This window comes from Ochotona princeps, chromosome 7 (assembly GCF_030435755.1).
Source record: "Ochotona princeps isolate mOchPri1 chromosome 7, mOchPri1.hap1, whole genome shotgun sequence".
In the NCBI taxonomy this organism is placed as follows: Eukaryota; Metazoa; Chordata; class Mammalia; order Lagomorpha; family Ochotonidae; genus Ochotona; species Ochotona princeps.
Window position 1 is genome coordinate 72,537,209 of NC_080838.1, and position 17,856 is coordinate 72,555,064.

Sequence of the window (17,856 nt, forward strand, 5' to 3'; positions counted from 1 at the left end):
TTTTTAAGCATGATGTTCTTTTTCCACAAAGCTTTTGGAGACCCCACACACCCCATTATACATCCTAAGTAGGTATAGTTTGGCTTTGCTAATGATTCTATGCAGTTGGAGAGAGAGAGATGAATGAATGCCAGTAAATAAGGAATTGTTAGACTTACCCTTGCTCATAAGAGAAATCTAGAGAACATGCTTATTATGTAGTGAATCACATCCAGACAAAATTGTATAGAGCAGTGAGATATTGCGAAAACCATCCAAGTAATTAAGAGAGCATAAAGATCATTTCACTCAATTATCTACATAATTATAGTAATTTTTTGACTTTCCCTTTTCAAAGTGATTCTGACCAATTGTAGGCGGATGAGACTGGAGCCCAATCTTTTCTCATCCTGTCCCATACTTTTTCTTCACATACAGAGCATCATCTCTGCAGAAAATAAACAATGTCAGCTCAACAAACTGATGAAGACATTCTGCCCACTTTTGGCCAAATACTTTGCAAAACATGGTTATACTAACACCAGAAAAGAGAGAAAACACAGACACAGAATTAAGCCAGATATACTAACAGGAGTTTGTGGGATGATTTGTTCTCATTATTTGTATGTTCTCATGCAATGAAATAAAGGTCAACAGCTGAGGATGGAGGACTAGCATTGGAGATTTGAAAAAGCATAAAATAATGATCATCTTCTCACACAAGCTAGCACAATAATCTGGAAGCATTAAGGGACAGCTTCAGACTACAGGTCCTGAATCTAGACTCATCAACATAACAGATACTTTTTCTTAGCCACAACTGTGTGAACATGAAGTAGTAGAAAGTTGCATTTAAGCAGGATTTGGAGGTTTCTAGATTATTGTAACAATATAAAAATGGTTACAGATAAGAGATTATGGGATTTATGGTAGGCAAAGAGAGTTTTGAGAAAGAGTTGAATATTAAATTGTATGCTTGAAGAAATTGCAACTAATGATAATGACAAGTATGGCATGTGTATGAGACTGAACAACTGAAGTAGAGAACAGTCATGCCATAAATAGAATAGAAAATAAAAGATGTCCACTGCAATAAAAGAGGTAGTAACAAAACAATGTAGGATAGTCTAAGACAGCTGGTAACTGGAAGAAATCGTCTTGCAAAGAACCAGTCCCTTAATTAGGAAAAAGGCATTGGAGCAGCACACTGAAAGACTGGAAATGAAGTACCGATGGAATTTCACATGGAAATGTTAGTAGCTGGGTAGACAATGAAAAGCGTATTTTGTGTAGAACAGATGTGAGCAAAACACAGCAAACAATGAAAGGAATAAAATAGCACAAACAATGGACAGTACTATATATAACAAGCAAGACAAGAAAATGAAGAAATCAGAACTTGTGTGGGAATATGAACTAGTGCAACAACACTAAAAAATGATGTGCTACTTCTCAAATGAATACACAGCTACCATATGACCCAATAATTTATTCCTATGCATAAACTCTTCAGAAAAGAAAAGATGTGCACATATTAGTTTAAATATCAATCATCATAATATCCAAAAGCTAGAAGTAACTCAAATACTCATCAATGGTGAAATGGATAGCAAAAGTATGATATGTTCATACCTGGTGTTGCCCATAAAAATAGAATGAAGTGTTTAGCCATTGTGTAACACAAATGAATTTTAAAACATCTTCCTAAGTGAAAATACTCAAAAACAAAACAAATACATGATTTTGCTCACACAAGTACACAGAACAAAGAAACTCAAAACTTGAGCATAGATTAGCAGTTGCTGGAGAAGGGTCAGCAGGTAGATGGTAAGGTGAGGGAATGACTAAAGGATATGGGGTTTCTTTTTTTATTAATTTGTTTATGACTCACGTGAGGGCTGCATGTATCTGTGTATATAATAAAAGCAAACTGTATAATTTAAGTAGATAAATTGTGTGGCATATGAATTATGTCTAAATGAAGAATTTAAAAAATGATTCTTGAAAAACATTTTTCAAGATCAAGAAGATAAAACATTTCCTCACATTACACTTTTGGGGTAAAAGGAGTGTAAAAAGAAGTTTCATTCAACAAATAAAAGGCTCTTCTTTTAAAAATGCAAATTATATCATCTTCCTAATTCAATGTTTTCCAAGTGTTCTGCTGTTCGTAGAAGCATTAACACCACGTGACAGTCTTCAGAAGCCCTGTGCATTGCTCCTTATCTGTTCTCTGGATCCTTTTCCTCTCCTCCAGTGTGGACACCCTGGTCTCATTTCCTCCAGAAACTCGCTCTTGTCCAACTGACAGAACTTTCTGCTACATGATGGCCACACATCTTGAATCTCTTTTCTTCACAATTAACTTTTTACTTTATATTCCTCCTAATAGTATACAAATGTTGTATTCCTTGCCACTCGTTTCTATTTTCTATCACTAGGTTTTACTTCTCTTCCCTTCTTCCTGTTGCTTTTACTCTGTTCTTGTTATATTCCACTCTCTCTACTTACCTGTTCATTTGTTTCCTCTTTTAATCCATGCTTGAAAACAAAAGCAAAATAATAATGAATCTGTTCACTGCATCCCATATTATTCACTTTCTGGGAAAGGCTGGCAGTTTCCTCATAGGTTAATCACAGAAGTAGCATAGGACCCAGAAATTGCCCTCTTCTGTGTATGTGCTAAACAAATTAACACACTTATCTGCATGATGACTTATACATGGATGTTCACCACAATTTTATTCATAATATTCAGAATGAAAAAAAAGTATAAATATACACCAGTTAATGAATGAACTAAAATGTAATATATTCATATAATAGATTATTAAAAAAGAGAAATTTTTGATACATGCTAAAAAGTAGACGAATTTTGAAAGCATTATACTAGGTAAAAGAAGCCCTGATTATAGGATTTCTGCTTGAAATAATGCATTTCCACTACTCTATGCGGTTATTTTTAACTATTAACGCTCAGAGTGGACAAAACTCACAAAAACTGCAGTTTCACAAGATGTAATACAGGAAAGCAAGGAATACATTTCCAAAGGAGGGTCTTGTTCCTGAGGGTGGAATGTCCACTCTTGGTAGACCCATGGGTTGACTCACACCAATGTGAGGAACCATAATTCTGAGAGGCTGGTTGTTCAGCAGGCAGGGGTGAGGTTGCCATCCTAGTGCATACTGTGTTGAGACTCCAGCAATGTTGGCTACAACACTGCCTCTTCCATTGAAACCATTACCTGCTGTGATGGCACCCACAATTCATCCCTAGAACAAGACTGCTTAGCCAGTATGAGCCTGAGCAATTAAGACCCCAGCTAGTACTCATTTGCCAGCAGCCTTACCAAACCTTGGGCTTGCTGTAGCTGTGGCAGGTGGTATACAAGAAATGCCAATGTCTAGAAATAGCTTTTTGGCAATCATGGGTACCAAAGAGGGGAGTGAAATTTTAAATAATAGATTATGTTGATGATGCCAAAATGTGAGTATGTTGAAAACCATTAGATGAATTAATTAGCAATATGACATATTCTGTGAATTATGTCTCAAGTAAATATGGTAAAGAAAGGAAGGCAAAGAGGGAAAGGAAAAAAAGGAAGAAAATAAAAATGAAAACACTGAAAGCCTCTGGATGAGCAAGCATTTGGTTCAGGATTTCAGATGCTTGGGACTTAAGATGTTTGGGACATCCCATCCCATAACTTAGTTCCTGAGTTTGAGTCCCATCTCAAGAACTTGGGTCTTTAGCACCTACATGGGAAACCAAATTATTCCAGGTTCACAATCTTTTCATTTGGCAAGAGAATCAGCAGTTGGAAGATATCACACACTGTCTCTTTCAAATATTTTAAAATGCCTCTAGAGGTTTAAAAGTACGTGTTCACTAAATGTAGATGCTCACTGCCTCTGCTCTTCACCAAAACTGTCAATGTCATGACTATCTTTTTTTTTCAAACATCTGAGTGATTTCTGCAGCGGTTTCAAACAATTGTTTCAATAGGTTTTACGTTCTGACTCAAGGAAGACTTCAGGTGATTTTTCTTCAAACTTCAAATTTTAAATTATAAATAAAACCATATCCCACTGATTAGATCTAGCAGTGGAGGGACTTGTTCACTAGAGAACATTTGTAAATAATGCATTTATGTATGCTTCAACTTTCAAAACAAACACTACTTTTTTGTGGAGGTTAGATTAAAGATGAACAATGCCTAATTGAAAATTGTAATGAGAAAATTGGGAAAATTTTCCAAGAGAAACAAGACAGAACTATAGAAGTATTGGTAGAAGCAACTGTGCTGGTCAATTCCATTGTATTCAATAGGCCCTGGCAGTAGTATGCATGCAATCAGGTTGTCATTAGCTGAATACTCTATGGTTTTCTTCAGGGAAAGTTTTTCACGGGAGCTACAGCATGAAACTTTGCTGTCCTCTCAGACAATATCCCTTTTGAACTCTTAGCTCTTAAAAGACCAGCTATGGTAATCATGTTTTAATTATGTCATCAGTAAACTCTCCAGTTATGAAATACTAAGTCCTTTTAAATGCATAATATGGAGTTGTAAAAGTTAGACATTCAGCTTGTCAGAACATGAGTTGTGACAGTAAGAATAAATCTCATTTGCTCATGAAACGGTTAGTATTTCTGCCGACATTACTAATTTTATGAGACTCATTGTATCTGGTGGTTTCATTATTATAAAGATCATTATCATCATTATTAAATCACTGTTAAAATAAACAATAACATCACTATTACTGATTTTTGCATGGCACTAATTTTTTTGCAGTTATTCTGTCTTCCATAGGCAAAGAAATAAAATTCCAACTCTAATTCATCATAATTTTCATACTGTCTCTAAACTATTATTTCTATTCAGTAATTTCTTTCCCCATCCCATAATGCCTACTGCTAACCTGTGACATCTCTAGCCTTCACAGGCCTCTAAGTTCAAGTTGCTTTATTTACTAGGAGACTGTGGGGATAACAAGGGCTTCACCAGGATTCCCAGCTGCTCCACCATCGTGTGTATCTAATTTTGTGTCTGGTGTTGTCATTTGATTCCAATCTGGGGAATTGGTCTATGCCTCCATTTATTTCATGAGCAGCAAATCCAATATCTAAGACACTTTCTGCCAGCTCATTTCATTCTATTTCTTCCAATAAGTGGAAACTAATTGGAAATCCTTTCTTAGCTACTTTTGAAAGATGATATTTCATGCTTAGCAATAGTAGTACAGTAGCTAAAACTCCCAAGTCTTCTAAATAATTCATTTTATCATGATGCAAACAGTGTTCCAGGTGTTTTTGCATATATCAGTTCACTTAGTCTTTTTGATAAACTCACCAACTGGCTGTATTTTACCCTTCTTGAATAATGAAGAGATTGGATGATGGCCAACAACCTACACTGAGGAGTGCCAGGATGAGAACTCCATTGAAAGATGGGTGTTTACAGAAGTGGTTGCACACCATTTGGGATGCCCACATCCTATATTACAGTGCCTTGGTTTAGGTCCCTCATGTGTATCTAAGAAGTGGCAGACAATGGCTCAGGCAGTTGAATCACTGACTGGTGTGGGAGCCTCAGCTATTCTCTAGCTTCTTGTTCAGCACAGACCAGTCTCAAATGGAAGATCTTTCTCTGTGTGCCTTTCTGTGTCCCACCCACCCTCTTCTAAAATTCAAAAGCTAGGCTGGCATGGCTGTGGAATCTGCAATTTAAATCACTCTGTTAAATATCTCTTTAAAAGGTTTCCAAATTGTCTGATCTTTACTGGATCAACAAGATCCCTTTATACCTTATCTCAGAAATTTTGATGGCAATATTTTGTCTAAATGAAGCATTGGCTGTCAAGCATCTATGTATCAGATTTTGTGTAGCAGCTCTACTCCTGCTTCTAGTTTCCTAACAAGCAACAGGTGATGACAAGCAGTTGCGCTTTTGTCATTCATGTGGGAGACCTGGACTAAGTTTTCAGCACCTGATTCTGATCTGACCCAGCTCTGCATATTATAGACAGTTGAGTAGTCAACCAAGGGGTGAAAGATCACTGTATCTCTCTGTTATGTACAAATATATATGATTACATACGCATATAATTTATGTATATGCATACATGTCATAGATATTTTTAGATGAAGCATTTGAAAATCTTAAAAAGACAAAGAAGAGATACAAACTGAAGCTGAGATGAGCAAGAGCCCTTCCTAGTCTGCTGAGGGTTGATTTACAGAACGCTTGCTCGTAAAACTGGGAATGACTCACTTAGAAGTTAGATGAAGGCCAGGGAGGGACAAAAAGAATGACACTTTTAAACCGCTTTGACGTTTTGAGACAGGTTTTCTAGACTGACCTGCTGCATGTGTAGTATTTGTCACTGCTTGTAGAATAGGGATGGATACCTCCCAGATGAGGTCACTTACGTTTTTCTTTTGTTTGTCTATCAAAAGTTATTCTAGGACTGGCTTTTCCTACACGGCAGTGAGTCTGTTTAGTCATCTTGCTGGACTATTACGACCAAATGTAAATTCTTTTACTGGGAAGTTACTGGGGAGGGAGAGACAAGGAAGGAAAAAAGGGAGAATTGTCCTTCTGCAATTTTTAGGTACAAAATTTGCAATTATATCTTGACTCTAGGTAGGTGCTTAATTTCATTTCTCCTTCTATCATGGGTGAAGCAATTCATCTCTAATAAAACTATTTAAATATTTTGTAAACAGTATGCAAATATCCACTGCTTTTGACATTATTTTTACTTAGAAGACACATTTTTGTTTAACAGCACCTGTAAAGCAAAATATGTCAAAAATCTGGAACAGCCACTGAAATTAGTCAAGGCTCGAGTTAAAATTCAGATGACAATGAAAGAAAAGCAGAAGAAATATTACTTAGTTAAAACAGCAGCTAAGACTAAATATTTTAGGGTAAATATTTTCCACTTGTGAACATAAGATGACAAGTTGATCCCAATTGTGTCTCTGGTATTAGAAAATGAATCATTCAACAGATAACTACATCCATTCGAAGATGAGAATTTCATTGCAAAACAAGCCCCTCTTTACAAATTAGTTTCTATGTCTGACTCAGAAAGATAGTGACCCATATTTTGTCTCAGAGTGTTAAGCCACAGCTTATTATGACTGCATTCATATAGGAACACTGATCCAAGTCCAGGCTGCCTTGTTTCTGGTCTAGCTCCCTGCTAAGTGCATAGGAAAGCAGTGGAAGATGGCTCAAATGCTTTTGGCTCTGCCACTCACTAGGAGACTCAGATGGCATTGCAGGTTTCTAACTTCATCTTGGACCAGCTCTGGTAGTTGCAGTTATTTGGAAAGTGAACCACTGACTGCACAATTCTCTCCCTCTCTCTTTATCTTGCTCTTTCTCTCCTTTTCAAATAATTAAAAATAAGTTTAAAAAATAAACAACAGTGAAAAAATGGATCCAGCCTTCTTAAACTTTAAAAAATTATCATATTTTCAGCCATTAATTCCCCAAACAAAATTAATAGTAAATTATTAGTTTTTCACCAAAATGCTCAAACAAATTTTGTAAAATCTTGGTAATAATATGTTAAACTGTGCTCTTCAATTTTCCATTTGACCCAAGTATCCCACTTCTGGGAATATATCCAAAGGAAATTAAATATGCATATGAGAAAGTGACCTGTACTCCTGTATTTGCAATCTGCAATAGAAAAGACATGGAAACAACACAGATGTCCATCAAAAGAGGAGTGCATAAAGAAACTGTGGCACATCTACTCCATGGAATACTACTCAGCCATTAAAAAGGCTGAAATTCTACCATTTACAACCAAATGGTCCCAACTGGAGACTATTATGTTCAGTGAAACAAGTCAATCTCCAAAGGACAAATATCATATGTTCTCTCTGATATAAGGCAAACTTCATACAAATAGAGGCAAGAAAGGAAATGCCAGAGCCTATGGAATTATATCATAAAATAATAAATAATGTTTTAAAAAAGAAATTATGAATTCCTTAAAAAGAAAATCTGTTGAAGGATTTAAAAACATATCCCCCTGTGTTGTGTACAAAGTAGTGTTCAGTAAGCACCTGCACAGTTAGTTAGTGACAGCGGTCATTAGTTGTTTATTTTTCCTGACATTTACATTCTGTTTTCACCAGTATCTTGTAGGTTCCCATATGTTCTTGTCTGCCTGAGGCTCCCTCCCCATTCCTCCACTTCAGTATTCAAGGCCCAGTTCAAAGGACAATTCTCTAATTATATTTACTCATCTCTAATTGCACTTGGGAGATAATTTTGGGATCACATGTAGCATGTGTATCTAGTAATTACTTCCTGTGTCTCTAGATAGGAGAGGATAGCTTAATTGCTTTAAATATCAAGCAGAAGATGTTTGATTAGCATGAGCAGGAACCTCACTAAATAGCAGCTGGATGAGTTTATGATTGTACAGTCTTCTTTTAATAAACATGGTGAGTAAGTTCATCAGCTGTTGCCTACGGTCCAGCTTCACAGCCTTGAAGACACTTCAGATGCATTCAGGTTATAATGCTCTTCTCTGGCCACCAACCAAACAATACCGGAGTAACTTTTAGGTCCCATCAGAAATGCAGGTGATCTCAGAATTAGAGCTTCCTGAATACTTCACACTGCTCAGATTGACAGTTCGATGGTGAAACATTGCCTCTGGGTTCTGCAAGACACCAAAGTTATCTTGGCTCTTTCAAGATCATTGATGCTTGAAGGTGTTATCCAACTGATATCTACAGTATTTATTTGAGTTTTCTTTCCACTTTACCAAAAATGTATCCATTCCAGAGAGCGTGATTCATTCTTGTTTTTTTTTTCCTTTCATGTGAAATTTGACAGAGTAAGAACCAGTAGCTTAACTTCTCAAAATGCAATGCCATTCAATTCAATGTATTACATATCTCCAGGCAGCCCAAGTCAGTATTATCTCAGCCCATCTCAGTTCTAGAAAAGTTCACATCTGGTGAGGATAGATGTCTGTGTCACCCCTACCTGCTCCTATGAGAATTTTGCAAATGTCACTCATTTACAAGCCATGTTAATATATTTTAGCATTTTTGCCCAACTTTGGTACTATTGTTACTGTAACATTTTCTTATAAGTTTATATATTCGTAACAAGTCTTCTTCAACATAATATCACCTATAAAAATCCCAGGTTTGAAATCTTTTTTAAAATTTATTAATTTTATTATTTTAAGATACAGTTCCATAGGCTCTGAGATTTCCTTTGCTTCCTCCCAAGGCCCCGCTCCCCTACTGCTTTCCCCTCTGTTATAATAATAGTAAAGTCCTTCATAAACAGTCGTAAGTCTATTATCGTAAGTTGTAAGTCTATGCTGCTCTTTAACATATCCTGATATTGTAGGTATGGATGAATACAGAGTCCAGCATCCTATTTTCAAGATAATAGTTTCATTGGGAGTCCATCTCTGATTTGGAAGTAGAGATGCACACTGCATTGTATCTTCACATCCGGATATGATAATCTCTATAACACAGTTATTATACATCCCATTAAGTGAAAATCCATAAAGATCAACAACAGGAAGAAAAATGGAAAATTTACAACATGAAGTTAAATAGCATGCCGCTACTCCATGGAATACTACTTAGCCATGAAAAAAGAATGGAATTCTACCACTTGCAACCAAATAGTCCCAACTGGAGACCATTATGCTCAGTGAAATAAGTCAACCCCAACAGGACAAATACTATATATTCTCTCTGATAGATGGCAACCTTCATGCAAAATATAAGATCAATAGCTAATGCTGTTTTTGCTACATCTCATGGGTTTTAATATTTTTGTTTTTATTGTCATTCCTTCAAGAAAGCCTTTTTCTTATTAATTTCCTCACTAACTCATAGGTCACACAGTAGTATCATTTGCTTCAAGCTGGTTTTTTATTTTCTTTTTCATTTCTTCAGTGACACATTGGTCATTCAGGTTAGAAATCTTAGAAGCCTGTGATTATATAGTTATCACACCAAATCACAGAAGGCCTGAGTTCAAAGTCCTGACTTATCGTTACTTTTTCATTTATTAGAAGCTTCTTATTACTGTTAATGATCTTCTCTTACAATTCTCCTCTATCTTTTCTTCTACAACCTACACTCTTTAAGAAGCTTTTCATTTGCACCTAGGACTACACAAAACTTAAGCATAAAAAAGCCCAATGGGCCTGGCGGTGTGGTCTAGTAGCTAAAGTCCTTGCCTTGAAAGCCCCGGGATCCCATATGGGCACCGGTTCTAATCCCGGCAGCTCCACTTTCCATCCAGCTCCCTGCTTATGGCCTGGGAAAGCAGTCGAGGACGGCCCAAAGCTTTGGGACACTGCACCCGCGTGGGAGACCCGGAAGAGGTTCCTGGTCCTGGCATCAGATTGGCGCGTACTGGCCCGTTGCGGCTCACTTGGGGAGTGAAACATCGGATGGAAGATCTTCCTCTCTGTCTCTCCTCCTCTCTGTATATCCGGATTTCCAATAATAATAATAAAATCTTCATAAAAAAAAAAGCCCAAGTTCTATTTCTAGCTCCTCCAATATCCAACTTAAAGGTATTGCTAATCTATGAACTTCAGCTTTTCCATGTTTGAATGACACAAACAAAACTGTGCCCTTGTTCTCTGAGGTCCATTGTGACCTGAAACACTTAGACCAAATGTATGATATTTGTTCATTTACAAAGAAACATTAGAGGGCATTTGGTAAATGATCAGAAAATATGCAAAATCGCAGTTAAAACTAGCATGATATTGACTTTAACAATCACTACATAAGCTTAAATGTCAATTAAACATGTTGGTGCTTTCTAATACTTCATAAAAAATATGCCAAATGTGGAGTTAGCTAAAATGTCCAGGAAAGTTTCTCTATATTGAAAAGAACATTCATTGCTAAAGACCTATTTGGTTTAATGAACAACTCTCTCTCAAAAGGCCAGCGATTCTGGGCAGAAGAACAAGTACATTGCAACCATGGATGATTGCCCTTATTATCACAGCCATTGTGTTGATTTTGGCAATAATTATCGGTCTCCTTGTTTATTTTTTGGCATATGGTAAGTATCCATCTCATTTTTTTTGAAAATTTGAACACACTCAATTTCTCTGAAATTCTAAATATCTTCTAACATTTACAATGTTATTTTCATTTGAATAAACATATTCATTTGGAAAATAATTTTTACGTGTAAAAAATAGTTGCAATGTCTAAAATTTGGTGTGATGAAAAGTTAACATTATTTTTATGCAAAAAAAAGTTAACATTATTTTTATTTTTTACATAATATGTTATGTAATTTTTATGTTTTATTAATATTTAATATTCTGAGAATAGCGATGCTATTTTGGTAACAATTCTAGCTTTAAGGTTGGGCAAAGATAATGTTATCTCATACATTACTAAATTAGTAGCTTCAATTTATTGTCATTAGCAGGTGATCTTTTTGTCAGGATCAAACATAAAACACTGTGACTGTGAGAATCTATGTACCTTACAAAGGGTTAGAAAGACAGATTGACCAAAGTGGGTGAAGACTGAATTCCCAGGAATTCACCAATTACATTAACTTTTAAGATGTTTTTATTTATGTCACAGGCAGACTGAGAAATCTTGCATCCACTGGTTCAGTCGCTAAATGCCTGCAATGGCCTGGGTAGGAAGCAAGCGAAAACCCAAAGCTGGAAACGCAATCCAGATTTCCCACATGAAAAGCAGAAACCTATTTACTGAGCCATTACCACTGTCCCTGAGTGTGTACAGTCAGGATCCAGAGCAAAGGATCAAATCCCAAACTCCAATATAGGACAGAGACGTAGCTTGAATGTTGAGCTAAAGACCTATACCCAACTTTTCAGATAGTAATTACCACTATCTCTTATACAAGATGACTTTAAGAATTTTTGGAAAATTGAATCTTAGAAAAAGATTTATTTATTCATTTTGATGGTTGGACTTACAGAGAGAAGCAGATTATAAAGGGAGAGAGACCGAGAGAAAGAGAGAGACAGAGACAGAGAGAGAAAGAGTGTCTTCCACCTTTTGGTTGACTCCTCAAATGGCCTCAATGACTAATGCTTCACCGGGCTGAAATCATGGATCTTCTATGTGGGTGGTGGAGTGGGTAGGGGTCTCAACACTTGGGGCCACTCTCTGCTGCTTTTTCCAGGCAATTAACAGGGAGATGGATTGGAAGTAGAGCAGCTAGGATGCGAGTTGCCACCCATATTGAATGTCTGGGTCACAGGCCTTACCGGTTTCTCACAGCACTGATGCAGAAAAATAAAATTTAATGTTTACTTGGGTGAGAAAAAAATCTCAGTGGTCTTCATAGCCTATGTGCAAAATGTGTATTATGAATATCTATATATGAATTTCAAAATTTTCCATGAACATATTGCAGTCATCTTGGATCCACAACTCAGATAAACCAAAGATAAACTATTGTTGTTCTCCCTTTCAGATCAGAAACCTCACTATTACAAGGTCTCCTTCCAGATTCCCAGTATTGATTACAATCCCAGTTTTTCTATAGAGCACTCAGACAGTAGAAATGAAATGAAACAAAAAATTGCTGGTGAGGTAAGTCTCATCTTTGTTGTCATTATTTCTACCCTGAAGAAACTCTGGTGAAGAAGCTTAGACAAGAGTCAACAGAACAAGAAATACCACTCAGGGTAAGGTTGCCTGGCAAAAAAAAAAAAAAAAAAAAAAAAAAAAAAAAAAAGCCATGTATTGGGCAAAAGAAAACTGCACCAGAAACTAAACCAACATATGCTTATTAAATAAATAAATAGCCTATCTACAAGTCACAGTGTTAAACTTACCTGGAAATACAAGTGATTTATTTAGTCTCAAATCGCATTAAATTATACTTTTATGAACCACCTATTCTATGGGTAATTCAATGTGCTTTTCACTAGGAATTGCACACCCAACATTTACTCCTAAAATTATTCCGCCAAAGGAATTCTTCCCTTGGAGTCTTCAGCTGTATACACATCCTCTAATGATCTCTGCATGGACCAGTCATAGATGGAAGATCATTCCTGCCAGGTTCAGAAAACTTCTTTAGCCAATTCAAAATGAAAAAGTGATTAGATGAGTTGGAGTATGTGTAGAGCTGGTTTGCCTTTCCAAAAAAAAAAATCCCAAGAATATTTTTGTTATTGGAAGAAAAAAATAAGAAAATATTATACTAAGCAAAATATCAAATTAGAAATAACACGTGTTGCAATCAGAACTAACTGGATTCACATCCTAATTTTATCATCAGCTTAGCAGCTTTGGAAAAGCTCCTTGAGCTCACAAAGTTCAGCTCCAAAACATTTATAATTTTACCCAACTTTCAGTCATATTATAGAATAATAAATATTGTGAATAAAACAATTTAAAAGCAATATCCCTCTGTGAGAGCACTTGCTTTCAACATTATTTTCTATGTAGAGGCCCCTTCTGGATTTGTGAATTCATCCATATTGGGTATAATTCTAGTTATTGATATGTTTATGGTACCTCACACAGCAGCTGCCACATGATAGCACCATAAAAATCAAGGAGATGATAGTAAATAGATGGCCAGATCAATAATGCTGGTCCTACTGCCTTCTATGTAAATGGAAACCACATAGAGACGAGACATATAATCATTTAAATAGAGTCAACGTTTTTCTTTAACATGCAAGGTACAAATATCTGTTAGCCATGGAAGTCATTGCTTCTGCAATTACTTATGGCTGTCATTGTAGTATGCAAGGAGTCATGGACAAGCCACATAAACAATTGAATGTGACCATACTTCAATTAAACTTCGTTATGAATGCTAAATGTTCAATTTCGTAAAATTTCTAGGCTTTCTTATTCTTCTCTTACATTTTTCCATTTAAAACTGTGAAGGCCAATCTTGAATTATGGAAAAATGAAAATTAGATGGCAGACAAGACATGGCTTCTAGGCTACAATTGGCCAACCCCTAATTTAGAGTTTGAACTACATTTATTAAAAAAAAAATTTTCTAGAAGAAAAATCAGACCTGAACCTAAAATAAATTATATAGATTCCTTGCAAAGTTAAAAACTCAGACTATTAATGTGCTCATTTTGCCATGAGCAAAGTATGTTTTATAAATTTCTGTTTTAAAAAGAAAAAAAAAGGTGGGCTGGAAAGAAATAGGAGGAGACGGGCAGAAAGTGTGTAAATACTCTATAACTTTGCATATGTATGTACATTGTTTACATTACATATGTATGTGTCAAACATACATGTAAAATCTAGGCTTTATATAAAAATGTAAATAACTGGCCTCTAGACAAGGATACAGCAATTAGTTTAATTTTTCAATTCTAGTTTTCTGTATTAGTTGCTTTTGAAGTATATTACATATATTTGTATTACTATTTATTTTTCATTATAAATAGATATTTTTGCACTACACAAAATTTTTCTTTAAAAATCTTCTTTCACAGTCAATTAGATGGAAAACACATGGTTATTTGCTTTGGAATAATTACAGATTTTGTAATAGACTTACTTGTATATATCAGTTTATTCAATTTGATATCACTTGAAACTTCACCAAAAGACGTTGCATAAATCAAGTCAGATAAATGCACTTGGTCCTGTAATGGTCTTATCGCTTGAATTTCAGACTAACTCGTCAGATGTGGGTCCACTTATTTATGTGAGTCAGTCTTACTTCTGACTGACCAGCTTGATGAGTTAGCTGTAATAAAGAGGTTCATGTAATCACAGACACTGAAAGAAGCTGTAATTTTTTTTAAGTTGTAATTTTATTAAGAAATAGTTTGGTCTACGAATTCATACTATAGAGAAATTATCTCATGTAAGAAGTCTGGGATATTGCCCAAGTGGCATTTGTAGTCTGTTTCATGCACTTTTCTTGATAACATTGCTCATTTACCACAGGCTCAAAATCTGAATTAAATTTAACTAAATCCTAAAATACTGACCCTTCAATTCCGTAATGAAATGATAACAGAGCTTAGTGATGCCGGATGGGAGAAATCCATGTACAGGACTGGGCCATTTTGAAGCCAGCAGTCAAGTCTTCCAAACAAGTACTGGAGCTCAAGTAGTTGGGCTATCCTATACTTTCCCAGGAGGATATGCATCAAGCTGAATCAAAAGTGGAGTGCTGGATATTGAACCCATGTCCACATGGAATGCTGGTGCTGCAGACAACAGCTTAACGCACCATGCCACAGCACTGGCCCCCGAACACCATGCTGTTTTAAAAGCTTGAGATACCTAGGTTAATTTAATTCTTTATATCAATGATCTCTACCATATGAAAAATTGTCTGAACAACCAACTGTAAGTATGATGTTTATTATATCAGGATGAAGTTTAAATGAACTTTTGGCAATGGGTATCTTTCATGAACAGTCACAAGTTCATCACGCTTCCTTTGGAGTGTGTCCTGAAAACTAGAGGGGAAACCAGTGGGAGGGGACGGAACTTGGGGAGGGAGACAGAGAACTTCAGTGCCTACTAAACTGTGCCATAAAACAAACAAACAAACAAACAAACAAAAAAACTCAAAGAGTTTAAAAGAAAGAGTTCATCAGAGCTATATGCCACTTGGTAACATTCACATGAAATATATACGCATTCGATTTAACAAAACAAAATTTAATTTAATTAAATTTCCTATATCAATTCATATAGTACATTTAAATTACTTGTTTGACAGCATTTCTGTTACATGTTAACTCTAGGTGTGCCATCTTTTTTGAATAGCGAATAATGATGTGGATGCCCAACAATAAATCATAAAAAAGTTTAAAAATATACTGTAGTGAGTATTGAGTATGCCATTCAGCGTTCATATACTTTAAACACTGTATTTCTAGGAATTTTGCATACAAAAAAATGAGCTTTTAAGGATACCTGTAGACAAACATCAAAATAAATAATATTTGTATCATGGCAGACTAAGCAAGCATCGTTACATACTGAAATGCATGTAACTCATAATTCATCAAGCTCTTCTCTTCTGTTTTTCCTTTTCCAGATAGACAATATATTTCAAAAATCCAGTTTAAAAGATCATTATATTAAATCTCATGCTGTCAACTTCAGGTAATCACACCTAATCAACTGATTCATTTTTTGGAATTTGTATTATATAATTGCTATTCAGTAACTGGTTTGGGGGAAAGTTCCAGAAATTTTAGGTCTGTCAAGGAAAAAAGTTATTTAGTATTATTATCTTTAACTGTTATTCCATCTTTCCTGATTTTGCATGACAAGGCTCTTGAATAGTGGTGAAATGCATTCTACTAGTTGTGCTTTAAAAGACTTTCAAATCATCATTTTCTTCAAATTTAGTTACTTTATTATTTGCAAGGCAATATTTTGAAGAAAAACAGTGTTTCATCTGTTTTTTCATGCCTGAAAGATCCGCAGCAACCATGAGTATGTTGAGCCCTTGAGCAGTGTGGGTGCTAGGAACCTACCCACGTGAGCCACCACCTGATGCTCCCATGGAGCTCAGCAGCAGGAGGCTGGAATAGGGGTGGCACTAGTCCTCAAACCCAGGCTCTAGTGTGGGATGTTGGCTGCCCAACACTATCCTCATCTTTTTGACTTTCTCCCCCCATTTTATTCACTTCTTAGAAATAACAAAGAGCTATTGCAAAATTTTAAAACACAAAAATACACATACACATATATATGTGCACACACATACATTTTTTTCTGGAAAATTTTTCTAGAGGTGCCAGGAAACCTCTACCTGAATTTGAAAAATTATTACAAACATGAAGTAATTCAGGTATTAACATCTGTGTGTTATATGAAGTGTACAAATGTTCATGGCAAGTCAAAACAAGTTATTGAGGATCCTATCAATAGCTAAGTAGTAATGAATAACATAACACTGTGGATATGCTCTCATTCATTGTGGTGATTTTATTTTTCAGGCCAAGCAACGATGGTTTGAAAACAGATGTATTGCTTATGTTTCAATTTCCTGCTAACAATGTGGACTTTATAAGAAAGCAAGCTGATGACATTTTACACCAGAAACTGAATTCAAATGAAAGTTTCTTGAAGATAGATACTTCATCCCCTTACCTTGGAGGCAAGAAACACTGTCTTTCTTCCTTTTTGCAGCTACAGGTCACTTTAGCAACAACAGCTGCAGAAAAGGCTTTTCCATGCCACCATAAGTGAAGTCATACTTCATTTCAGTTTCTCACTTACTTGAAAATGAACAAACCCACATGCAGCACCAAAGAATATCTTCCTTTGACTAAGATTAAAATAGTTATGAAGCAGGAATTTCATGGTAATGTCAATGTAGTATCTTCTTGGAATTATTTGAGTTAATGAAGCATATTTGTGCTAAAAGGCTACACCCACCATTGACATGGTAGATGCCTGGCTTTTCGCTTGCAGTAACCTCTGCATTCTGAATCCAGAATGAGAGAACAGTGTGAATACACAGAGCACAGTAGGTGCAATGAGCAAGATTTAGGCTCAAGTGGAAAGAGTCCTGGAAGTTTGGTTTACATCACTGCATCTTTTCCACAGCACACAGGGTAGATTTGGCCCAGTACACAAAGGCAGCCAAACGAGAAGAAAGATGCCAGACTTGATAGGACCTGTCTCGGGATAAGCACAGCCTCTTATGTGCAACACACATATTAGAGCTAATTGACAAGCACTTGTGGTATGAGATTAAACAAAGTGCATTGTAATTCCAGGACTATTGTTAACCTCCTGTGAGTGAACTCTGAAATTGCCATATTTTGCCAGAATTTGTTTCAGCCAAGTTAACATGAGATTAAAAAGTAGACAAAAAATTCACAAGTTGCCAA

At 35.9% G+C, this 17,856-nt stretch overlaps 1 protein-coding gene across 1 annotated transcript in view; it reads left to right on the plus strand.

The window, feature by feature from the left end:
* The window catches only part of LOC101531115 (transmembrane protease serine 11G-like), a 43,844-nt gene that overhangs the window by 14,530 nt on the left and 11,458 nt on the right, over positions 1-17,856 (plus strand). Inside the window, exons 2-5 of the mRNA XM_058666655.1 lie at positions 10,951-11,072; positions 12,477-12,595; positions 16,047-16,114; positions 16,957-17,117. Coding sequence (XP_058522638.1) covers positions 10,951-11,072; positions 12,477-12,595; positions 16,047-16,114; positions 16,957-17,117 — 470 coding nt within the window. The remainder of the gene's footprint in view (positions 1-10,950; positions 11,073-12,476; positions 12,596-16,046; positions 16,115-16,956; positions 17,118-17,856) is intronic.